This window comes from Gambusia affinis, linkage group LG18, assembly GCF_019740435.1.
Source record: "Gambusia affinis linkage group LG18, SWU_Gaff_1.0, whole genome shotgun sequence".
NCBI classification, from domain to species: Eukaryota; Metazoa; Chordata; class Actinopteri; order Cyprinodontiformes; family Poeciliidae; genus Gambusia; species Gambusia affinis.
The window spans coordinates 5,221,305-5,246,550 of NC_057885.1; the positions used below are offsets into that span (position 1 = coordinate 5,221,305).

General features: G+C 39.5%; 2 protein-coding genes across 2 annotated transcripts; both read left to right on the forward strand.

Annotated features, from left to right (window-relative positions):
• Positions 1–1,866: 1,866 nt before the first annotated feature.
• LOC122820531 (B- and T-lymphocyte attenuator-like) lies at positions 1,867–7,364 on the forward strand. Its single transcript, XM_044098022.1, has 5 exons — positions 1,867–2,018; positions 2,542–2,895; positions 3,026–3,130; positions 6,824–6,924; positions 7,175–7,364. Exons 1-5 carry the CDS (start codon positions 1,943–1,945, stop codon positions 7,238–7,240), a joined length of 702 nt encoding a protein of 233 aa, XP_043953957.1. The 5' UTR covers positions 1,867–1,942; the 3' UTR covers positions 7,241–7,364.
• A 3,820-nt stretch (positions 7,365–11,184) lies between these two features.
• LOC122820532 (protein S100-P-like) lies at positions 11,185–12,411 on the forward strand. The gene is made up of 2 exons (XM_044098023.1): positions 11,185–11,390; positions 12,166–12,411. The coding sequence occupies exons 1-2, from the start codon at positions 11,253–11,255 to the stop codon at positions 12,304–12,306; spliced, it is 279 nt and encodes a 92-aa protein (XP_043953958.1). The 5' UTR covers positions 11,185–11,252; the 3' UTR covers positions 12,307–12,411.
• The last annotated feature ends 12,835 nt before the right edge of the window (positions 12,412–25,246 follow it).

A 25,246-nucleotide genomic window follows, 5' to 3' on the forward strand; every position in this document is an offset into this window, starting at 1 on the left:
AATGAACACAGTTTCATGCATTGCATTATTAGAGAAGACAGTCCAAAGATATTAGAACTAAATGTAGATTAAAATGGGTAACACTTCATAAGACATGCAGAACCCAGAAACTGGGCATTGGGCATTATGAGACTGTCGTGATATGACAACATTGACGAATAATATCATGGTGTCAAGTTATTTTCCTCTATCAGGAAAGGTTCTGATAGAGCTTTTCTGTTCTCACTGTGGGGTTCTGGACTCCACACAGTCCAGAACCATGACTGTTCAGGTGACTGGTCTCCGACGGGGCACCAAAAAAAGCTAACTCTGGTCCGCCTACAAACTCTGTCTTTGTTCGGTTGAAGTGAATTCTGATGCGATTCTAATGCATGTGTGAACGCCATGCAAACCGTAGACCACTCCAAAAGCAGGAAGCGGACTATAGCACAGGGCATTCTGGGTAAATGTAACCAAAACAAACCTGCTAGCAGTAGCCTGAGAAATGGCTCGTGTTTTTTTTATTTTTATTTTATCAACCACAAAAGAGAAATCCTACAAACGCTAAAATCTGACGTCCCTCCATTTTTGTTTACATTGGGTGAAGATGGAAGTTGCATTAAATGTCTTCTTCAGAGGTTTTTGTGTCATTTCCTCCATTGATTCTTGGTGCAGCGCCACCACAGGCGAGGAGGGGAACAGGTTATTCAAAGTGCAGTCAGTGTGAAAGCGAACTGCAGCAGCTGAAAATGGAACCAATGTAGAAGTTGTGGTCCCCAATTGAACTGAATCTATCGGACTGTCAGGAGTGGAAACACAAAGATAATGACGCTAAAATATTCTAACATAATGATGAAGATGACGAGAAACATCCTTATCGTAGAATACCAGCTGTAAACTGAAAACAACCTTAATCTGGGTGACGTGACGTAATGCTCAATCTGTGACTTTCTGTGTTTTTCGCAGCTGGAAGTTATGGACGTTCCCAAAACGGTCAGTAAAATGGAGGTAAAACACAAGGACACAGCTAGCATTTTTTATTTTTCCCCACCAGGGTTTTTTTTTGTGGGCTCTAGTGTCCCTTATACAACAGTGGGCTGACAGGAAGGGGGGAAGGAGACAGAGGAAGACATGCGGCAAATGTTGTGGGGTCCGGGAATCGAACCAACGACGGCCGCGTCGGGGACTGGGGGCCTCCAAGCGTGGGGTGCGCTGCCCTCTACGCCACCGGAGCACGCCCCAGCTAACATTTTTTTAAAAGCTTGGGATACCTTGATGTTGACCAAATGTCCCAGAGCAAGATACCTTTATAAGGTTTAATTACGAATGTTTTAATCAATGTGAAAATATCACTATTTGACAGTTAATGCAGCCTTTTATAAAGTCAGCAAAGCCTTACTGTGTTTCAGACGCCCATAAAAGCGCAGGGCATTCTGGGACTGATACTCCAAGTGTTTCTGTTAAAGTTAAGGTTTTGCTGATTGACACTGTGGCTGTTTTTCAGGTTCAAAAAAGCTTTTAGGAAGTTATTATAGATTATTATCAGCCAGGAGTCTGTATCTGTGTACCTGCTAAACCTTAAGGAGCGCATGCACTAAAGTGAAACTGATCACCAGATACATATACAAACACCGACTTGTCATTGTTCTGAACGTTTCTGACTTTCCTTTCTTGCTCTGTCTGCAGTGTTTCTTAGAGATCTGTAGCGATTGTGTTATTATAAAGGACAGAAGAGTGAATCTCAGAGACCGTTTCTCTGAATCATCTCGCTTTCTCTCTGCCGTCTGTCTGAAGACGGAAGGAACAGAATCTGTGGGTTCAGATTCTTTGAAAAAAAAAAAAAAAAAACAGTCCTGTAATGTTTCTGTTTCTGTCGAATGTGTGTCGCTGAGCGTGTGTTGGTCTGGGAGGACAGTGGGTGGTACTTAGAGCTGCAACAGGAGATGTAGATCAGTCTTCTGTAATGAATCGAGGTGGAAAGATGAAGCTCCTACTGAGAAGTCTCCTTCTTAGTTCTCTCTGCGCGCTCTCATCATGGAGTAAGTAGAAACAAAACGTCTGCTTTGGTTCCACTTCTTTGCATCGCCGTTTTAGCTTGAGCCCCAGACTGAGCTACATTACATTGTAGCTACAGCCGATCAGGACATTTTTATGACAAAAGAATGAATGTGCATACAATGGTCGGAGTCTTTCACCCATCCAGTACAAGTCCTTTACTTTTATTTGAAAGCTTTAAATATTTTATATCTAATATCGCTTTATATATGATGAGACATTTATTACCTTCCATTTTATATGCAGTGAGTCTTTTTATAGGTGTTTATTTGAGTGTCAATGTTTCAATAAAAGTAAAAAAGGAATATGATATTTATGTTTTGAAAAGTACTATATAGATTTTGCTACATGCAAGTTTCTGTCTTGTAAATTCTTAAGAGTTGAAGTTAAACGTTGGCTTTACCAAAAACCTTCAAACTGAGGAAACTTTCAGTTTCTAGTTTTGGTTCTGCAATCGTGAAATATTTGTTCTGTATAAACTAATGTGTCCATCATGTCTCTGTCCAGGTGTTTCTTCAGATGCACTTGTTGTCACTCAGAGTCCTGATGTTTCTGTCCAAGAAGGAGAGACAGGAAACATCACCTGCTGCTGGGAAGGAACAGCTGAAAGAGTTGGCATTAAATGGTTGAAAAATCAAACATTAATAAATAATAAGACTGTCTTAATTCAGTCTACAGGCTCTAAGAATGAGCAGAAAAGTAAGTGTTCAGTTCTGATAATAGAAAACATGATAAGAAGTGATTCAGGAAGATACATCTGCAAGGTTACTGTGGAGATACCACTTTTAGCTATAGCTGAAGGAAAAGGAACGACCATCACTGTTACATCCAGAAAGAACATCACTGATAGCACAACTAAAGGTAGGTGACTAAACCTGCAGCCTTTCTAATAGATTAATAGACAAACTGTGTTTCATCTGAGGCTAATGTAGGAAAGAATGCTTTGTTTTTGCTAATAAAAATGAACATTTATTCCTTTTCTCACATTAAGATCAAAAAGAAAATCTGCCACAACCTGTAATCATTGCCATGGGTGTCGTGGTCCCGCTCTTCCTCATCACTCTCATCTGTTTCTGCTGTCTGCGAAAGAAGGAAGGTACGATGAAAACTCCCTCAAAAACACAAAATATATCATCTTTTATTTTTGTTTTGCAAAAGAGCATTTTCCCCTTTCAGACAGTTCCCTTCAAACAATGTTTATTTTGTTTACTTGAATTTAAAAAAGATGCACAATCATTTTTATTTGGAAATCTCCAAAAACAAAGTTTATTGTATTTCTTTGAATCATTTAGAAAAACTTGGAAAAGTTGTGCTAAATTTCTCTAGAATGCTGCCTCGGCTTCCTCTGACTGGTATTGTGAAATGTACCAAAGAGCCAAATTATACTGACAATGCAAAAAATAAAACCGCTAACGAAACGCTGAGCTGCAAAGAACAAACGAGGAAGGCCTTTGTAATGTTACGTCAAACCTGCAGCGTTCATCTTGTGTCTTTGGACTGTTAGCTGTTATTCTATGAATAAAGTTTTAAATGCTCAACAGGCAACATAAACGGTTGTTTAAGGAGCATTTTAGTGATTTATAAAGCAGTGAAGACCATTTAATGTCAACATGACACAAATCTGAGTCAATGTGTTGTTTGCCTTCTGTAAAGACGCAAAAATGATTAACACTCGCAGAAACTGTTTCAGAAAATAAAAAAACAATCTCACAGCAGAGATGAAAAACAGAAAAAAGAAAAATTAGCAACCACAGATTTTTACTTTATAAACATGGCTTTTGTAAGGCTGAAGCAAAAGAGTCTCTTAAAAAACACTTTGACATTCATAGTCTACCTGTAAATATAGTCTTGACTGCATTATTGAACACATTGATTTTATTTTTGACAGAACAAACATATCAAGGTTTTTATTGTGGACTAGATCTCTCTGAAAATCTTTCTCTAATTTGCAAAGTTTCTAAGGGATAAAAATTCAAAACAAGTTTTAGATTAAGATTCGCTTTACTAAAACAAACATCAGAACTAAACTGGGTTTTGGCTTAACAAACACAAATTTACTGCAGTTTCACTGGGGCGTTTGCGTTAGTTGTGGTCCGATTTTCATACACTCACCATCTGATTTTTAACTCATCTATAATTTTTTCTACAACAAACAACCACCAATATTTCTACAAACATAAATTTTAATCCAAAAGTTTGAATTTATTGATTTTTTTCTCTGATATGTGGTTATTCATCTTAGCATGTCTATACCGCAGCCAAAACTTGTTTTGGAATTGATAAATCAGGGAATGATAATTTTCAGTGCTTTGTCTTCCTGAAGCCTCAGTCATGATTAACGGATTCAAGTTAGGTCAGTTCCAGGAAACCAAACCAATTCAAATAAACTATATTAATTTGGTCACAAAATGTGTTTAAATATCTTGCCAAAAATAATTTAAGCTTCAATTCATTGCTAGTATAGTTTGCTTCTGAGGTGCCTTCCTCCAGGGACATTTATACAAGCATTACTTAGATTGCTTGTGTACATTTGATCCTGTATGTATAATTATGTACGTGTGGCTTAAGGGAAAACTGACCACAAGTTCATATTTGTACACTTGATCACTGTCTATAAAATCCATCGAAAATCCATCATACTGCTTAAAGAATACTGCATATAAATCATTCAAAGCCCAAAGTTTATATGACGTTCAATCCACAGGAAGGATGTGCATAAAACTCCATCCATAGAGCAAGACTGGATTCTACAGCGCTTTCAACAAAACATTTCATGAGGCCTATTCACCCGTTCTGTGTGTTTTGAGAAAAGACTAAGTCTAGGAGGGTTAAAGTCAACCCATCAGTGTTACATTCCTGACGAGTCAGACAACGTGTCACTGTTGACTTGTGTAAGTTTAAAGGATATTTGCTGCTCGAGAGATGCAGCGTCACTAGCTGAAGATTTAAGTTGATGATATTCAGAGATCATCCCTGTGCGGTTTGTGTTTGACACAAAGTTTTTGCCGTTAAGAGACATTGGGTAGAATTGAGGCAACTATGTAGATCACTAAACTTCAGCCAAGCATGGTACCGTCAGAAAGAGCTACAGTTGAAACTACGACCACACTTAAAACCACACTTAAGACCAAAAAGGCGTCACGGGTCACAGACCTGCTCAGCCCTTTAGGACAGGGGTCTTCAGATTGAACAGCTTCCAACGTCCTGAAACATTCAGCTGTGTCTCTTTAGCTCACAGGAGTTATGTAATCAGGTCATTAGCACGACTCTGGAGAACTTGACTGGACTTGTGGAGGTAATGAGTTTGGTTCAGAAACCTTTCTAAAACTTGCAGGATACCAGCCCTTGATAACCAGAGTAGAAGAACTCTGCTTCAGGAATATCTCGTACCTTATTTAATGTCTAGTACATTGTGAACTTATTGAGTTTCACACCACCGTTCAAAGGTTGCATTGGGTTGCTGGCTTAAGTTTTGACGCATCAAATGTGTGTGGCAGGTTGTTGATTTGTAAAGCACCAGTGGCAGCCCAGAGATGCTGGTCTCTGTGGGTTTGTTGTCTGAACACTTCTGCCAAAGAGGTTTGCTATGGTTCTGTTTAAAGAAGAAGTTGCTCTAAATTGGAACGTGTTAAATATTTTCACACAGAGTAATTACCATTACAAAAATACACTTTTTTTTATATTCAATACCATCTATCATGTACACACTTACATTTTAGTTATTAATTCAGGAACTTGAAAATTGCATGCCAATAACAGTATTAAAGTCAAGATGATCACCAGTGACCGTTTGGCAGTCATATTATATTTGCCACTCATGATTTACCTGATCTGATAAAGATATATTAATACACATGAAAGTGTCTGAAAAACCTAACATTGTTTCAAGTTTTTAGCCACCAAACTGTTTTAAGACGAGACAAATGTAAAACTGATCTGATCGGTGAGCAACGTGACGGTGTACCAGAACCAGGGTGAGACAATCTGTAGCCACTCCTTTTACTTCCTGTCCTAGTTGTTGGTGTACCAGCTGCAGTCAACAACTTTTGACCATCAGCCAATCTCAATGCAGCACCAGCAAATCTACATATAACCAGTTTTCATAAAGTAATTTATTCTGTCACTATGCGCAGCGGGGAGTTGCTATTCATTTATGTTCAGAAAAATCTCTTGAAAGCCATTCAGAAGTCTTTATAAACTGCATTTTTAAATAAGATTTGGTTAAGTTAATAGAACATTATGAAATGAAAGAAAATGGGACCAAAGCATGCACCCTGTGGTACATGACATATATATATATATATATATATATATATATATATATATATATATATATATATATATATATATATATATATATATATATATATATATATATATATATATATATATATATATATATATATATATATATATATATATATATATATATATATATATATATATATATATATATATATATATATAATACAACAGGATATATGTAGCTTGCAGTGTTTCAGTAGGAACAGCAAAAATAAGTTCCTGCTTCAGTTTGAAGTGTGATGTTATGTTTATAGGACTCTAGGTGTCTGACTAAACTAGAGCTTATTGGTGAAAAAGGACCTAGAGGAAACACTATTTTAAAGTAGAAGTGATATCAAGTCTCACTTTCATAGAAACTGTTACAAAACTTAACAATTTCATTTAATTCTTCAGGTGAAAAAACAAATGGTTGTTCCTGTAAATATGTGAAAACTCGATGCTAATACTTCATCATGAATGTAAAATGTGTGTGTGTGCGTTTCAGGACAAGCGGCCAGGGTGATCTATGAAGTTCCACACACTGACTCTGTCGAAGCAGATATGGACAAAAGCAGCACCAGTTCTTCCAGAGGATCAACTCAGTGGGTGAGTGTGAGACTGGACATTCAGTTTTAGTGTTATGAGAAACCATTAAAAAAAGCCTTTAGTGTTTATTGATTATTTTTAAACACTTCCTGCATTGTGATAAAATGATAACACAAAGCTACTTTGCATCTGTGGATTCAAATCACTTAAATTAGAAAACATGTATGACAAAAAAAAAAGTAAAAAGCTCATATTAAACAACTTGAACTTTGTTGTATTGACACGTCTTGTTTCTCTCTGTTTTGTTTAGTGTGAAGTGGCCATGTATGATTCCTTGGATTACTTCGAGCGAGTGGAGCCCAAAAGAACTAAATAGAATCTCATCCGACTCGTTCCTACTTGTAATTTTGTAAATACTGTATGTTTCTATATCTGAGTAACAGAAGTCATTTTATGCGTGTAAATATTTCACATTTTCATATAAACAATTTCTTATTCAATATAGTGGCCAAGTCATTTATTCACGTTGTCATTTCACATACAATCATATTCAACTTATTGAAAAGTTTATTTTTTTCAGTAAGACCGCTCACTCAGTGAAACACTACATACACTATACACATCATACACACTGATCTTTTCAACTTTTTATTTCTATTATTATGATGATTATATGTTTAAGAATAGTATATCAGATAAAAACAATGTTTTTCATAAAGAAAAGTGGGATTAATAGGTATTATGACCTGCATACAGTTATTTTGAAAAGGTACTTTTAATCTGACATAACCCTCATTGAAAGACATTCTGATCTACTGAATGTGACTGTAAGGGTACAAATATGACGCATGTACTTTTTTATGAGGATAAAAGTGTCAAAAGTACCTCAGTGTGTCTTAACCACATTACTGGCAGTGGTCCACATCACAAAGACATACTACCTCTACAGCTTGGGGGGAAGTTTCACAATACGGACCCTGAGTGGAAAGTGCGGTGTTGCCGTGCTGCAGCATACTAGGTCAAAGGCAGGAAGTGGAAAGAGCAAAGCGACTACATGACGGTCAAGGTCTGTCTGTATCAATACATCTTTGAGTTACTCTGCTGCGACCGTGTGTCAGTGATGTTATCGTTCAAAATACTCATTATCTGTGAGCTTACATACAGGTTGTTATGTCCTCTGACTGGAACTTCCATACATCTACTGCTAAAACGCTCCCAGCACCGCTGAACACACACATTTCAGATTAACGGGGGATTCTACAGCTATTCACAAATAGAAGCACCGTGGTAAAGAAAACACAACTTTCTTTCAGTTTGAAACAGCAGGACTGTACTACAGGTTTATGTCAATGGACTAACCACTTTATAAAATGTTAGCTACATATAGGCTACATAAGGTTTCACAAGTGGCTTCCCAAGGACTTAAAACATAGCAGCATTCTTCAAGCTAGTTAGCTAGCAGCCACTAGAAGATGCTAGAAGTTCAGTCAAATCTGATGAAGAAACGGCTCAAAAATGAAACTAAAAGTCTTTTTGTGTGCTTTATTTCACAAAGTCTCATCTAGTCACAAAAACGTGTCATCTGTATCCGTCAGACCCAGGATTTCTGGATTCCAATTCTACCCTATTATCAACCATCTAGCGATGCTAATACTTCATCATGAAGAAGGAAGGTGCCTCCAAGAGCGGAGATAAGGAAGATTGTGAACGTTAGCTTGTATATGGTAATACCAAATTATTTTCCACTCTTCAAATTATTGCATATAGAGTAGATTTGGTATTTGAACTATAATAATATGCAGATGTTTAGAGGGGATCTCTAGTATTTGGGAATTTTAGCTATTAGTGGGTGACTGTGGGCCCTAACACTTGCAAATACAGGAGTCCATTGTATTTGAAACAACAATGTATTCAGAAGTAATAATATTAAAGTTGTTAAGTTGGTCTGAGGAAAGGCAGTGAGCTCTTTGGACAAGGATCCTGTGTGAATGTGTGCATTGTACAAGAAAATGTCTCTTCCAACACAACAAACAAAGAGGACCAAAATAGAAGATGAGCTCAACTCAAGCTTATCTGCAGAATCTGTTGAAGAGATGCAGCGAATGCAAAAGCTGCTGAGGTATCATAGGGACATTACCGAGAAAGATTACAACAGGATAAGAAAGAGGTTACAGAAAACACCCAGAGAAGCATTTAGAAAAGGGTTTCAAATACAAATGATAATGTAAAACAAACCAATCTTTGTGTTCTAATTGTCTTTACAATGATTGAATTAAAGTAAAAACGAAGTCACATAAGGTTAGAAAACCTCACACTGAATCTATTTATCGTCCATGTTACAATGTTTGAGTGAGCTTGTGTCAGTTTTTGTCTTGGGCTTCTTATTTGATTTTGTCAGGTGGCTGAGACTTGGAATCAACAGGATGTTTAAACGTGACAATAACAGAACAAGATGTCAACTTAAGGCAGAACGCAAACTAAAGCTAATTTCTGGACAAATAAAAAAAAAACCATCCAAAGCTTCACCAATTCTGTCAACAACAGTTGAATATGCTAATTACCCTAAAAGCTTTCTGACGAGTACAAGAATGATTGAATTAAAGAAGTGTGTGGTCACAGTGCAACTTCCTATAACACATTCACCCAATAATGTTTCTGCAGGGTGTCTATGTTTCTCTTTGAGCCCGTATGTATAATTTTGATCCTGTGTAGATGGAATAAAATCCACATTAAATTCAAACATTTGCACTGGACGTGGTTTATAAAAAAAAAAAAAAACACTGCTGATCTATGTCATGCAATCAGAATAATCCAGAAAAAGAAGAGTAGAAACAAATCAACTAAAGGCCCAACTTGATATGACATTCGTGGCCAAAAATGTGGTCAAAAGAAGAGACCTCTCTCCTGGTTGAAAAGTTCAACAAAACTCTCCTTCACCTATTTGAATCCAAACAACTCTGCATCATCAGATGACCACACCAATTTCATATTCCTTGCATTGACCAGCAGAAGGTGTTAACCACCTACTGTAGCTTTTCTCATATCATGGCCTGGTTTATTCTGGTTGCCTTTTCCTTTCGCCCTAGACAAACATATTCACCACATCCGTAGGACGGTCTTGTGCGCCAAGCTCTTTTGACAAAATACACATACAGTGCTATGAAAGAGCATTTCTCCCCTTACGGATAACGTTTAAAATTTTTAAGATCTTAAAGAAAATTATTATACCAAATTCACCAAAGTTAATACAAGAAGCAGTCTTAAAACGTTTTGGAAAGCTGCCACATCTGGGTCTAAATAATGGCAGTCCCAAAGAGTCAAGAAGTCACTTAAATAGTATCTGATTGATGATCTTCAATGGGGAAGGAATCTGTAAGGTGAAAACTTATTATTTTACAGAACTGTAAGGTGAAGTCATCCAATCTGACATGGATCTCTGGCCATCAGTAGGGGCTTGACTGTCAGGTTTAGTTCATTTTTTATAGAGACATGCTGTACAACAAGATCCAGATAAACTTTATTATTTCCAAGGAGCAATCTGTTTTGCAGCCAGTAGAGAATAAATGCAAAGAAAACTGAAGATACAGTTGTCAGAGGTACAAAAGTAACATTCATGCTACAACCAGGATACAAATATAGGTTCTACTTTCCTGTCTGGGGTCATCAGGTCACATCAACAATGAGACACTGACACTAGCAATGAACATTTGTACCTTTTCTTGATGCACTTTGTTATGATATATCTGCAATGAGATCTCTGTAGATAAAAATAAGGCAGAGAAAACAGCTGTTGACTGTGTGAGCAAAGGTAGCTCACTTTCAGAAACCCTAAGGGATTGTTTGCAGGAAATCAGGTGCACAAGTGAAAACACAAGCAAAAGCAAACATTTGTGTTCACGAAACCTGTTTGTGTTCGCTGGTGTGCAGAAGTATGGTCACCCACTGACCACGGTGAAATGTAGTGATTGAGGATTTAAATCTGTTTCGATATCGTGATCCTTAAAAAAAAAAAAAGAAAGATAAAGATGACGATCTGCAATGTTTGGATCCAAAATTACCCAATAAGATGATAACAACCTAAAGTATTAAAATAATTTGGTCTCCAATTTGGGACCCATCTTGTGGTTACATTAAAGATAGGGCCTCTCCTTAAATCAACAAGACAATGATAGAAGCTGGCTTTTAGTGGGTATGTACATTGGGTGGAGTATGGGTGTGTGTAGAGTCGGAGCCACCACCTATGGTAAACACACGGCGTTGCTTAACCTTTCAAGTCTAGCCTCATCCCTGGTCCACGCAATATAAAAACAGCCTCCACCTTTTGTGGCCCACACCCTGCGCATCCGATTCTCCTCTGAACTACGCTAAGGACCAGACCGGCTGCAATCATGAGTCAACTGGAGGTAGCAATGGCCACCCTGATACAAATCTTCGACAAATACGCTGGTTCTGACGGGAAGAAGTGCACGCTGAGCAAAACTGAGGTGAAGACTTTGATGGAGAAGGAGCTGCCTGGATTGCTCAAGGTACGTTGTTCACCTGGGGAGGCATGCCTGTGTGCATCGGGGTGGAAACAGACAAGATAATCATGCAGAGCTCATAGCATTGACATTAACCTCTAGAACCCGACAGACCCACTGGTGGGTTCCACCGGTGGAACCCACCAGTGGAACCTCTAGGGTCCTAGAGGCAGAGTTTCTAAACGTCCATTGAAATAATGCATCATTGCTGGGGAGCATATTTTGGACTATGGTGCAAAAACACAAAATCTTACTAAGTACTTTTGTCTATTTTCTGGTGCAAATATCTTAGTACATTTGAAATAAGACAAAACTAACTTACAAGTAACTTTTCAGTGAGATAGAGGAGACGGTTTTAGGTAAATTATTTCCTAATATTCATTTTAAAAAGACAGAGTTCCACTAGCAGATTATTTCACTTATAACAAAACATTTTTCTCCTAAGTGATTACCTGCCAGTGGAACTAGTACTTTTTCATTCATAATTGATTTTAAGCTCCTATATCTTGCTGAAAAGTTACTTGTGAGGCAATTTTGTCTTATTTCAAGTGAACTAAGATATACTAGAAATTAGACAAAAAATAGTCAGTCGACCTACGTCAAGGCTATTGTCTCTGCAGGGCTTATTATACACTGAGACGACTTTTCATTGATTTCTATCTTCAAAGACCTTGTTTTTATCTAAAATATACCTATTTAATCAGCTAAAGGTGGTTGTAAAAGGAGCTTGGTGAAAGCAAACTTGCCAGTAAAACCTTCATTTGCTAATCCTGGTGTGCAGGCAGCGAAGAACCCCAGCGAAGTGGACAAGCTCATGAAAGATCTGGACTTCAACGGGGACTCTGAAGTTGACTTCCAAGAGTTCATCACGCTGGTCGTCGCCCTGACCTGTGCAGCACACAACCGCTTCTGCAAACGCTAGAGAGCGAGGAGCCCTGGAGGCCCAGGGGCCACCACCGGGAGTAGCAGGAAAAAAACCTTATACTTATTGTTACTTTGAGCAAATAAAGAGATTCACACACATGTACCTTGAGGTGTAATGTTTTTGTTAAACAGTTGTACTTAGTAGGATGTTTTCAACAAATGAAGTACTATAAGGAGAAATGAACAATAAATAAAAGGGGAAGGAAGCTCTTGTAGTGAGTTGTCCGCCGTTGTGGAGCAATTTCATGGGAGGATGAAACTGAAAGTTTTTGTGCACTAGATTCTGACACAAAACCCTGCTGAAGTTCCTTAAACTTCACTTACCCACAAGTTATTTTTCACATTTTTCTCAACAACTAATTCACGCATCTCGACTACCGCTAAAACAAAGAGAATATAACTGGATCTCATAAAACTTTCAGTTTATTGTTGAAATTTATTTGTTGTGTTCCACTCCATTAAAAAACGAAGACGGGTGAAAATCAAACCAAACATTTTGCAGAACAAAACAAAAGGAAATGTAATTCACATGGAATTTTTCACTGGAAAATATTTGGTATCATAAATACCAAAGCCATGCTCTTCTCAAGCCTTCCCTAGATCTTTTATTTTCAAAGCCAGAGACTACACACTCCGTCCAGACAACTCATAATGAGAGTGTGCTCAGGCCCGTACATCGTGTTCTCTCTCACACATCAGATTACCAGCAATCACAAACTTCCTCATTGAAATGCTTCATCATGCTGACAAAGTCGTCTTTTAGAAGTTCCATAGTTGGTTTGCTGTCTGGACATCGAAGGTTTGAGTCCCGAAAGATTTACTGGGGTCATCTGATCTTAGAACAGTTGAAAGCTCTAAGTGCATTTCACTTCAGAGGCGTAAAGTTTTCAACACGTGGAGATGCTTTATCTTTTAAAGCCCCACAAGTCACTTTGTTTCACCAGACGCATGGCTTGGATGGAAACGGACCCTTGTAAACATCTCAAGCGAGCGGTCGAGCTGCGGCTTCTTCTCTGCAAAGTCAGCCACGAACAAACCTTTTTTCCCTTCCCTCAAGCTGTTTCTTAAGCAGGGCTATTTTTGAACTCGAGTGGGTGTTCAAAATACACACAGCAACACCTAATGACCTTCTTAAAGTTTAAAGTTTTATCCTGTGGTAAAAAATTTATAGATAATAACCCCCTGAAGATCAGAGGAGTTTTTATCTGACCTCTCCGTGGCAAACCGTAACAAAGTACATTTACTTCAGTTCTGTACTGAAGTACATTTTTTGAGTATCTTTATTTGAGTATTTATTTTTGTGGGAACTTATGACTTTCACTCCACTACATTTAAAAGACAAACGATGTACTTTGACTCCACTACATTTCTAGGATGCTTGACATTACTTGTTCTTTTTGGCTAGCTTTGTAGCTAGCTAAAACAAGCTACTTCTGTTTTTCTTTACTGAAATGCAATTGACCATGTGCTCTGCTCCTGAAGACGGAGAACCAATTATAGTCTCCACTCACACCTGAGACGTGGAATTACGTCATCCTCTTTAAGTGTCCCGAGCTGAGCTCCCGCTTTCATTCAAACTCGGCAATGGAGACGGTTGGAGAAGGTTGCATGAATAACCTGGTTCAAATAAATAAATAAATTACGGTAGCTAAAAATCTTAGAAATATGAAATTGAACATTGCTGATTTGGTGCAGAAACATTCGGGAAGCAGAGGATATCGTGCCATATTTTATTTCTTAAGGCAGTATAACCTGTACAAAAGGTTCTAATTTTTCTTTTTTGTTTTTTTTGGCGTGGCGGTAGCGCTTCCTTGAGTTGTTTGCTAACCACCATTAAAATAGATTAGATGACGATGAAGATGGTTGGAGAAATTCAAACCAAAGCTAGTTAAAAGTAGCTGTAATTTAAAAAAAAATGGATTTTTATGCTGGGCTGCACAGTGGCGCAGTTGGTAGAGCTGTTGCCTTGCAGCAAGAAGGTCCTGGGTTCGATTCCTGGCCTGGGGTCTTTCTGCATGGAGTTTGCATGTTCTCCCTGTGCATGGTGGGTTCTCTCCGGGTTCTCCGGCTTCCTCCCACAGTCCAAAAACATGACTGTCAGGTTAATTGGTTTCTCTAAATTCTCCCTAGGTGTGAGTGTGTGTGAATGGTTGTTTGTCCTGTTTGTTTTCTGTGTTGCCCTGCGACAGACTGGCAACCTGTCCAAGGTGAACCCCACCTCTCGCCTGGGACGTTGGCTGGGGATAGGCACCAGCAACCCTCCTGACCCCATTAGGGATAAAGGGTGTATAGAAAATGGATGGATTTTTAAGCTTATATTTTTACAGGTGGTGTAGACATTTTGGCTCTACATGCCAATTCCTCATTGGCATCAGTTACAAGGTTGTGTAAAAGCACTCAGAAAACAAGATGTACTTAAATTATCAAGTATGAATTATATCATTTTGAATATGTATTTTTGGTACTTTTGAATACTTAAGCTGCGACAGGCTGGCGACCTGTCCAGGGTGTACCCCGCCTCTCGCCCGGGACGCAGATAGGCACCAGCAACCCTCCTGACCCCATTAGGGACAAAGGGTGTTCAGATAATGGATGGATGGATGGATGAATGAATACTTAAGTATTTTCAAAAGTAAGCACTTCAGTACTTTAACTTGAGTAAACTTTTGACCGAGCAATTTTTACTTTTCGTTGAGTAAGATTTGACCATGAGTAGTAAAACTACTTTTATTTAAGTAGTTTTTTCTGCCATTACTGACCTGTAATGTTTTTACACTTGATTACTATTCCGGTCCTCTGACTGAAGGGGGTCACGGTTAGATGAGCGTCTTTGCTAATCCACCTTTGTGATACTTTCTGCTTTAGATTCAGGTCATCGCCCTCTCGGCCCGCCACGGAGCAGCGGCCAAGTGACACACTTTCTCCCGCAGAGAGCAGTTGTGTAATTACCAAATGTCGGTGCTGCCCTCTAGTGGCAAACGATATTTTTTCCTCCTCGTTTTAAAGAAGTCAGATCAGCGTTTGCAGTAGAGTGGAGTGTTTGCCTTGGCGGCTCTCGGCCTGAGCTACAGATATCCTGACGATGTCTTCAAGTTTCTGTCGCAATGTGCCTGTCCAGGCTGAGACTGAGGCCACTTGTGAAACTCAGCTGGCCCGAAATAATCGGCTTGAGGGGTCATAAAGTTCAAACTTTCCCCTCACCGCTTCCTCTCCCCTGTCCAGGGCCATTACGGAGGCTTATGGGGATTAGGTGTCCAGAGACGGGGGAAGAGGATGTGGCCCTTGAGTCAGGAGAGAAGCGGTTTGACTGGGCCACAATAATACCACTAGATACTGATATCTCTCGGTCAGTGGTGTCCAAGTTTTTTTTGGCAAAACTCGCAAATTTAAGCCACTGGTGGGCCACAAACTTAATTAGATTAAAAATGAAAAAAGTGGGGGGTTTTGTTTTGTTTTACCTGCTCAGCAGTAAATAATTTTTAAAATTCAATCTGTATATAATCAAAGAGCCAAAACATAAAGATGGCTTTGAACTGTTGCCTTAAAACAGGCAATTTTCAAATGTTTTGGGTCATCAATTGTTTTCTATTTCAAATTTTTACCATTCTTGTGGTCAGGAGGCGGAAGAAAATCCTTTCAGGGGCCAGAGACGATCGAATCTGTAATCAAACTTGAACTTCTATGGGTTAGGGTTTGTATTGTGGTGAAACACGGAGGTGGAAGCATTATGCTATGGGGATGATTGTTTTCACCAAGGACAGAAAATCTGGACAATATCATGTGAATGTTATTTGCATGGCACGCTTTATGAAAAAAGCAACAAACATTACATTGTGTCAATCTAATTTTCAAACATATTAATCAGTGTACCAGTTATTATTAATCAGTAACAACTCAAAAATACTTTTAGCCTCGATTTAAAAGAATTCAGTGTTTCTTCAGTTTTGCAGTTTTCTGGAAGTTTGTTCCAGATTTTTGGCACATAAAGCCTGAGTGCCGTTTGGGAGGACGGCTGGAAGAAAACTTCTTATAAGCCCCAACAAACCTGAGACTGCGGCAGAGTTTCATGTTACAGTAGTGCAACAACGATGAACAAAAATAACATTTAAATTATGTTAAAAAAGGTTAATGATGTATAAAGTTATTTTTGTCTTCCTGTATCTCATCTAATGCAGGTAGAAACCTCACCTGGACACACACACACGTACACGTACAAACACTTTTGTTTTAAGCACGTTGTATTGCCTTGTCGCTGAAAATGTGGTATATAAATAAAATTACCTTTACTTTTAATAGTCGTCACTAATTTCTGCGCTCAGTTTAGCACCTTACCTGAGCTGACATCGTTTAGCTCAGCATATTTCCACCAATATAAAATAACTGAATCATTTTGTGTAGCAAAGTTTCAGCCTCGACCTTGCACAGGATTTCGGTGGTCAGACCTTTTGACCACAGGGACACACATCTACAAGCACACGGCTGCTGTACACGCTGCTGAACCCCCGGTCCATGTGAGGAGACAGACAAGCGCAGTCATGAATAAGTCACTCAGCTTTAAAGCCACACATCCCGGGTCATATGATCCACCACGGTGTCCCGGCTCATCTCGTGGCCTGACATCCGGAAGGAGAAAACACGTCGGTGAGCACACTGCGCCTCTTTGTCTCTGCTCTGTTTATCTGTACATGGGACGTCATTTGGTTTTTGTACCGACGGACCTCGGTACTTCTGAGACTTTGGACGAACGCCTTAACAGGATGGTTTTACTTGACAGCTGTTTGACTGTGGATTACGTAACCCGTGTCAACAATAAAGAGCTGAGAAACATGAGAAGAGTCTGGTGTGGTATGAATTGACGTATGGCCAGTATGAAACACCCCAAACAGGAAAACTCTGTGTTGTACCTGTAAATGTTTGATACGAACCCACCGATAACTAGAAAGGCACAAAACTACAACTTATGTTTAGAGGTTCTTAATAATAGCACCTTTTTAAGAACTTTGATTTTTGGAATCGTGAAACAAGAAAAGCAATCTGATTTACTGATATCAGGTTGTTTGAATGAGAGAAGCTCTTTAGAGAAGTAGAGATAAATCAGACAAGATGAGTAACTGCCATTTCCTTTAAATGTCAACAGGCGAGTAAATTCCATGTTACTAATATTTCCGTCATGCCAGCCTGAAGGGAACCACACACCTCACCACCCTACCGGTCCGACCTGTACTCTCTGAAAGAAGTGCAGATTGAAAGGAATGCAGTGTAAAAGCAAAAAGGCACACTGTTTCCTGAAGACAGAACATCAAGGATAACATATGCAGCCTACTTAAAGCAGTACAGCTTAATGATATAACTCACTACACTGTCTAAAGTCAGCCGTATAAACTTTAAGGTCTACTCTTTTTTTAGTGGTCAAAATCATGAGAAACATTTCAAACCAGCAACAGGTGCTGAGTGCTGAGTGACTCATGATCAATTTGCATTGCAAAGCAGGAGGAAATGATGCAATCTTCTTTGGTCAACCAGAAGATCATATTAATAAGGGTGTTGTTTTCTTTCGCCCAGGAACCTGTTTCCAGAGACCGACCCGTTGGTCTTGTTCACGGCCTTTAGGTGAGAGCCTGCGCTAACAACCAGCTGCCAGGGCTCAGACGGCGTGCCGCTGAGTTCCTCCCATACCGCGCATACCTTTCAGCCTAGTGTCACAGAGGATGTTACTGTCAAACAGGCCGCTGGCATCCGCTCCGTAGACCAAACACTCTACAGAGCCTGTTTTACTGCATGCTAATTCATGGAATCAGCTGCAGGACGCTGCCTGCCTCCGCCTACGGGCTGAGCTGGGTTATCTTTGTCAATATATCCAAATGGTCTGATAATGAAAGGAAGGGAACAGCACTCACTACCAGCGGTTAGTGTGTGACCTCTGACCCACTTATGTCAGGCCAGGTTGCAACAGGTTTATTTAAGCTAGCTGAAAGGCGAGGTCAAAGAACGTTCTGCTGCACTCGGGTGGATGGTTTTGAAGCCTTCGTGGAACAAGAAGTGTTGAGTTCAGTTCTCACGCAGGAATTTTTCACCAACATCCATTGTTTGGTTTTGTTTTTAGTTCTGAAATTAAAATGCTTAAAAAAAAAAATGGGTGGCGAAGTTCAGGAAGATATGCTAAATCTTCCTTTTTGCTTGATTTTTGTTTTAGGGAATAGAGACTAAAAGGAAGCTGCAAGTAGTCTGTATTTTACCTTCAGCTAACAACATAAGACCATTGTCCATACTGAGGCATGAATTTTGTTCTCAGTGGAGTCACACTAACTACCACTCAGTTCAGGACAAATATAAAGGCTAATTTCCACCATATTATTTAATTAATTTTTTCCCAAAAAAAACATATTAAAGTTTTTTTATACTCACTTGAGCTGGTTTTCTGATCTCCTCAATACATTAAAATAAATTTTTTTTTACTTTAGTTACTTAAGGCGTATCAATATTTGTGCCACCAATTTTAATTAGCTAAACTACTATTCCCTCTCTTATTCAAATTAATGACAGGACTTTTCTTTTTGTTTTTCTACGTGCAATGCAGAAAGGATTTCAAACTGCATCTTTAACAGCAGGACCAACCAATATGGCTGACACTTGAGAAAACCTTTCGGATCAGAGGAAACGGTAGAGGGTGAAAATCTGGTCTCACGTGTTCTGCTGTGAATTGTCCTGAACTTAACGCACTGATTTCTCCTTGTTTCTCTGAAGAGAAATAAGTTCAATATTGTATATTATCCACTTTAAATGAGAAAAAAGAAAAGCAAATAGAAGCATTTATTAAATAAAATCTTTATGAGTGGTTTTTTGAAAAACAGACATCAAAATAAAATAAAAACTGCTCATAAATACAGCATTTATGCAGTGATTTTGGTTTCTCGACTATTTGTCGTTGGGCTTTTAGTCTTGCTTTAACTGCTCTGTTCAAACAAACTTCAAAGTGAAAATAAAACTATGCAAACTATGCATCGTAAACCTGTTGAGGCGACTATCTGCAGTCTGTCAGCTGCACACTGCAGACGGCTTTAGGAGGGTTGTGAGGACACGTTGTTTGCTTTGAGAGCGCAATCTTGCCTGCAGAGCCCTGATAGCAGGCTCTCTCTGTGGACAGACTGTGACCCGGTGTCGTAATCCCCATTTTTCTGCCACCACAGCCTCTCTCGCCTGTGATGTAATTAAAAGCAGCATGGCTGGTGGCGTCTCCCGGCTCAAACAGGCCTGCTCTCTGTCTCCGCTGTACGCTCAGCAAACACCCAGCCTCTCCGCACGCGCACACAAAGTCAAACAAGGCGACAACGACGCCCTGTTCTACTTTATCGTCACTGAGGTCTGATATAGTTCAGATGAGTTCTTGGCTTTAATTTCACCAATTGCCTAGAGGACAGGAGGATTTTCACCCATAGAATTTCATTCAGAAATGAGTCCATACGTGGAAGACGCCTGATGTTTACCATGATGTTGGCCATCAACAAATTACAATGCAAAAATTCCTCATTCACAAATTTTTGCACGGACTCGCAATTTTCACCAGTCATCGCAACTTTTCTGCAAAACTGACCAGTCACTGCAACTCGACTGAATGTTGACCAGTCCCCCTTTCTGTCCTTCTAATTTGTCTCAACTTTGACTGCAACTTTTTCAGAAAGGTGCTGCAAAATCAGTAATTTTAGGCTACAACAATCCCCCAAAAAATATCGCAACCCCCACGAGGGACAAATTGTGTCACACCACAACAACAAGCGTCAACATACCACCACTTTGCTGCCTTCAAATTAACACGTCGTTGTGCCCGTTTCTCTGCAATTACAGGTACAAGAATTTCAGGGCATGTCTCTACCAGCTTCGGACATAAAGAGATCTGAATTCTTAGTGTCTTTTAATATCAGTTCTCTAACTTGTCACCAGATTCTTAATTGGATTAAGATTTGGGCTTCAACTGGGCCCTTCTATCACATCATTGATTTTAAATCTAAAACTTTCCAGAGTAGCCCTGGCTGCACACGAACATCTGAAAAAAAATATATATATATATTATGACAAAGCCACTCATTTAATAAAGTGGAACTTTCCTTAGAGGAAAAATATTGTCTCTCCATAATAAGTGAATCGAGATGAAACACCTACAAAGGTTTCCTCAGCCTCTAAATCAGGGTTCTCAAACGTCAGTCCTCGAGGGCCGCGATCCTGCAACTTTTAGATGTGCCTCTGCTGAACCACCTGAATAGAATAATTAAGGCTCTGGAGAACTGATCTACACAAGGAGGAGGTAATTAAGCCATTTCATTCCAGTGTTTTGTACCTGTGGCACATCTAAAACCTGCAGGACAGCAGCCCTGGAGGACTGGAGTCTGAGACCCCTGCTCTAAATGCTATCTCAATCTGTGTTAGTAGGTTACACAATCATCAGGAAGACTGCTGACTGAACAAATGTCCAGAGGCATTGACTCCCTCCACAGCTACAAAAGGTCATTGCTGAAGAAACTGATTTTTCAAAATGTTCTGTATAGTAGAAGAAAACATTTGGCTGGTCAAGATTTTGGGGAAACTTCATATGAAATGGACTGAATCTGAAGTCACAGCAAGAGTCACTGCAGACGAATCCTGTTCATGGGCTGCAAATGTCATAATCCTCATGTCTAGTCAGTCTTGAACCAGAGACAATGTCAGAAGCGTCTATCCTAGTGTTTGTTTTTTGTTTTTTAACTTCTTTTCTTTTATTGGGCCAAAGGGAAAATAGTGTTTTTGCAAAACTGCAAAGAAACACTTTTTTCACATCACATAATCAACAACCAGATGTTGCCACACGCAGAAACCATGAAAAATATGACGGGAAGTAGTTGATATATGGTAATGCTGCTTTTATTTTTTTTTAAAAAAAGAGTTATCACATGAACAAACTTATTCACATGTGATTTTAATTGCATTTCTCGTTTACGTTCCAGTAAACGAGAATGAGGAGATTGGCAACATTTAGTGGAAACACAGCAATTGCAAAATTGTGTGTGTGTTTTTTGTGTGTTTTTTTTCATTAGCAAAATACTAATTTCTGTGCAGATTTGTAATGGAAACATCGCTATAGACTTATCTTGGATCTATGCTGGTTATTGAACAGAGACCATCTCATGTGGATCCTGCTGAAAAAAACCCCACCCTATTTTGAATAAAAACACAAGATCAAACATTTCCCCCTTTTCCTGGCTTTGTTACGCGAGTGTTGTGAGTCTAGAAAGAACGTGTCGTACCCTAAATAGCCGTGGTCCTGCTATAGAAAGAACTCGGTGACCTGTGCAAGAATTTGCAGCGAGTGAAAGAAAAAGCTTTGCTGCTGCTGGTCTGACTGACACACAATGAAAATAACTGGAACTAAGTGGGTCAAACAAATGTCACGAAAACCACCTAAGTGAAAGATAGAAGGGGCCAGAGAAAGAAGGACCAAGAAAACAGTCCAGGACAGGAGATGCATTTTAGCATTTAGTTCAGCCGTAAGAAGCTTACAGTCTGCAACGTTTAGTAGTTCATTCTAAATTTTAGGATACGCTCTTCTAATTTGAATAAAGAATAAAGTAATACAATGTGTTATGCCTTTATATTTATGTGTCTTTTATGATTTATAACTTCTTTTCTTTTTTTTTTTTATGAAAGGCGCAGTTGGCAGCACTGTTGCCTTGTAGCAAGAAGAAAGTTCTGAGTTCAAACCCTGGGTACTCCATCTTCCTCCCACAGTCCAGAAACATGACTGTCAAGGTAACTGGCCTTTCTAAATTTCCCTAAGGTCTGAATGTGTGTGTGTGTGTGTGTGTATACGTGTGTGTGCGTGTTTGTGCATTGTTGTTTGTGCTGTGTCTCCCTGTGTTACTCGGTGATGAATTGGCAACGTGCCCAATGACCGCTGGAGATAGGCACCAGCTCCCGTAACCCTGCACGGACAAGCGGGTGAAGACAATGAATGGATGTTTAAATGAAGAGATACACAGCAGATCAAACCAATGATATGCTTTACCAGTTTTAGAAGTTGTAGTTTAAGCATCTTAACCTCAGTGGTTTGAGGAAAACAACAATCATCTCCAAGATAGGAGACCGTATTCTGGAATCTGATTTAGAACACAATCTCAGTGAGATATTGCGAGTTCTATTTTTGTTCTTGGCTTGTAGCTAGTAATTTCTGAGCTTCCACCGAACATGTTTCAGCCTGAACACATGAACTATACCCACTCTTCAGAAATTCAGAAATACTTTATTGATCCCAAAGGAAAATAAAAAGTTGCCGGAACTCATATCATCCAAGTATCTTCAACGAGTTGATGCGGATGGTCATGCTGTGGGCTGGTAGTCAGTCATGTGACAACCATAAGGAGGTAATCACATGAGGTAGCAAATCTGAGGAGGCCTCTGACTGATGGAGCTGTTGCTGTCTGACAGTCATATGAGCATCATACATGACTGTCATGATGTGCTCAATATTCAGTGACAGAGATGATATTTCACCGTAGCATGTTATGGCACCATCGGTCATAGGCAAGCACTGCTAATCAACCGCATTTGCTTTTGCAGCTATTGTTTAGAAAATCCTGAATTTTCAGTGTGATGCTCCGGGTTAGTTTGCCATCACCTGCAACAATTTTGCGTGTGCACCCTAAGTGGTTAGTTCCTCCAAAATCTCTTCATATATTTGTCTGTTGCCGGTTGCCATGTCCTGTTGATGCTGTCTTTGCTCTTCTGCCGCAATTGATAAAAAGATTTGGACTTCAAGTTTTGCCTATCTGGCCAACTACTGGGTCTCATCAGCCACCAGACTGAAAATGGTGGCTGAGATGTAAACCCACAGGCCAATAAACAGCTGCAGTCTGCTGCCGATCATATGGCCTCCTTGTAATACCTGGCTAGGTCCGGTTTGAACCAGATCCGAGGCGATTCCAATAAAAGGGGAAGAACCGCGTCATGTCTGCAATTGGAGACGAATCTTGTCAGGGTTGACCGGGGGAGGGAGAACAGGTGAAAGTCCTACCTGTGGGGAAGAAGCTACGGAAAACTATAGAAAAATTCAACAGAGGAGCTGAACTGAGTCAAGCTTGGACTATGCTGTGCCACGGATGGTTGTTAAATGCAACTGTCTGTTTTGACTCCAAATTGCAAATTACAGACCTAAAAGAATAAAAATTCGGACTTTTATTAGACAGGTAGCCATATAATTACTCATATCTGACTATCGTAACACAATACACATTTACAGTACATTGTTAAACTGAACCTTCACTGCGAGGCAGAATTACACCAATCCCCCTTTTCTTCCTAATCTGGCTTGCAATGAAACCTCTTTGCAAGACAGAGCACGATCCCAGTAACACGTTCCAGTAAATGAGACTGAGGAGATTGCCAACAATCAGGGGAATATACGGACGTTTGCAGGTTCCTGGCAACTTCATACATATGACTGGCCTACAATAATGGCTGACAAAGAATAAAAGCTGCCTGCCAGCAAAAACATTGCATAACTGTGAGCAGAAGAGGGAGAAAAGTATCTCGTAGTCAGACAGGCTGCAGTGAAGGTCTGTGTGAAGAACAAGCATGCAGTTGGGCAACAATACAGAGACTGAAACCAGACTGTGGTAAACAGGTCTGGAGATAATAAAGAGGAACTAAAGTCATATGGCTTTGATGAAGGCGGGGATTAGAGTGTTCCTCAACGATCCCTATTGGTCCCTTTGATTAATTCATCTGACTGTGATTGGTCTCTGCACAGTCAACTATTTAAATTCACTAAAAGGATTAGAGTGAGAAGTGTGTCAGCTCAATAGCCAAGAATCACTTGCTGCTCTTGTGGCTTTAGTGAATGCTGACATGTGACTGGATGCTGATGACGATATTGATGAAGAAAATGATGATGATTAACAGGCTTCATGAGAACAATCAGATTATCTGGATAACCTCTGCTCAACCCACAGGCCAATCAGCAGCAATTGTCTAAGATAAACCAAATGCAACAACAAAAATTATACCTGTCAGGTCAGGTTGGTCAAACATGCAAACATGTGTCTGCTGCCTTTGCAGGTTTTTAAAACTGTTTTAAAACCTTCAAATATTTCCCTCTGTAGTGCCAGAGTCTTGCCAGTTCCGCTCAGTTCTAATCTCACTTTAAAAACTCAGTCTGGGTTTTCTCCCATTCACTTGTATTTCTCCAGTAGAATTTCTACATGGCCAGTTAGCGAGCAGAAGGAGACGCTGTGAACAGTGCGCTTTTCTGCCCATGACTGTACAGGACATGTTTCACGGTGAGAAATTTGTAAACTTCTGATTTTGAAGACATTAATAAATACATCTCTGACATATTCTTTCTCTCATTATTGTGGCATCTAGAAAAATAGAAATAACGTCAGTAGTTCTAGCTGACCTAAAACGAGAGAAGGCGGGTCTGATTAAACAGTGAGATAAAAAAAATTTGTGTACTTTTACTCAGTGACTGTAAGCTCCTGGTTTCAAATTCAGTTTCAATAGACACAACTTGAAATGCAAAAAGCATTTCCTCAAACAAGCTGCCAATACAGACATCACTGTGATCTTGTCTTTTTTTAAAAGAGTGAAAAAAATCTGCCCTCTTGCCTTTAAACCATCTTCCTGAAAGAGGATTATAAGGAAGCTTATAACTGTGCCAGATGCTCTAAATCGACTTTCAATTAACAGTGCCGAAGGAGGAAGCTGTCAGAGTATAAAGCTCAGAGCAAAAAATGCTAAATTGCGGCCTGCAGCTTGAGGCTGAGACGAGATCGTATCAGTTTCAGAGAAGACAGAAACGTTGACGAGGCAGAACGATTCCAATAATGATTAGGATGATTCATAAAAGGACACGCAGGATATTGACTGTGGAGTCTGACACGGCTTCCACTTGGCTTTGCGTCTGTAAGGTCAGT

Coding starts and splice junctions, on each gene's coding strand:
- LOC122820531 (XM_044098022.1), top strand. CDS start 1,943: ATGAATCGAGGTGGAAAGATGAAGCTCCTACTGAGAAGTCTCCTTCTT. Junction 2,019..2,541: donor CTGCGCGCTCTCATCATGGA/GTAAGTAGAAAC, acceptor GTCTCTGTCCAG/GTGTTTCTTCAGATGCACTT. Junction 6,925..7,174: donor CCAGAGGATCAACTCAGTGG/GTGAGTGTGAGA, acceptor TGTTTTGTTTAG/TGTGAAGTGGCCATGTATGA.
- LOC122820532 (XM_044098023.1), top strand. CDS start 11,253: ATGAGTCAACTGGAGGTAGCAATGGCCACCCTGATACAAATCTTCGAC. Junction 11,391..12,165: donor AGCTGCCTGGATTGCTCAAG/GTACGTTGTTCA, acceptor CCTGGTGTGCAG/GCAGCGAAGAACCCCAGCGA.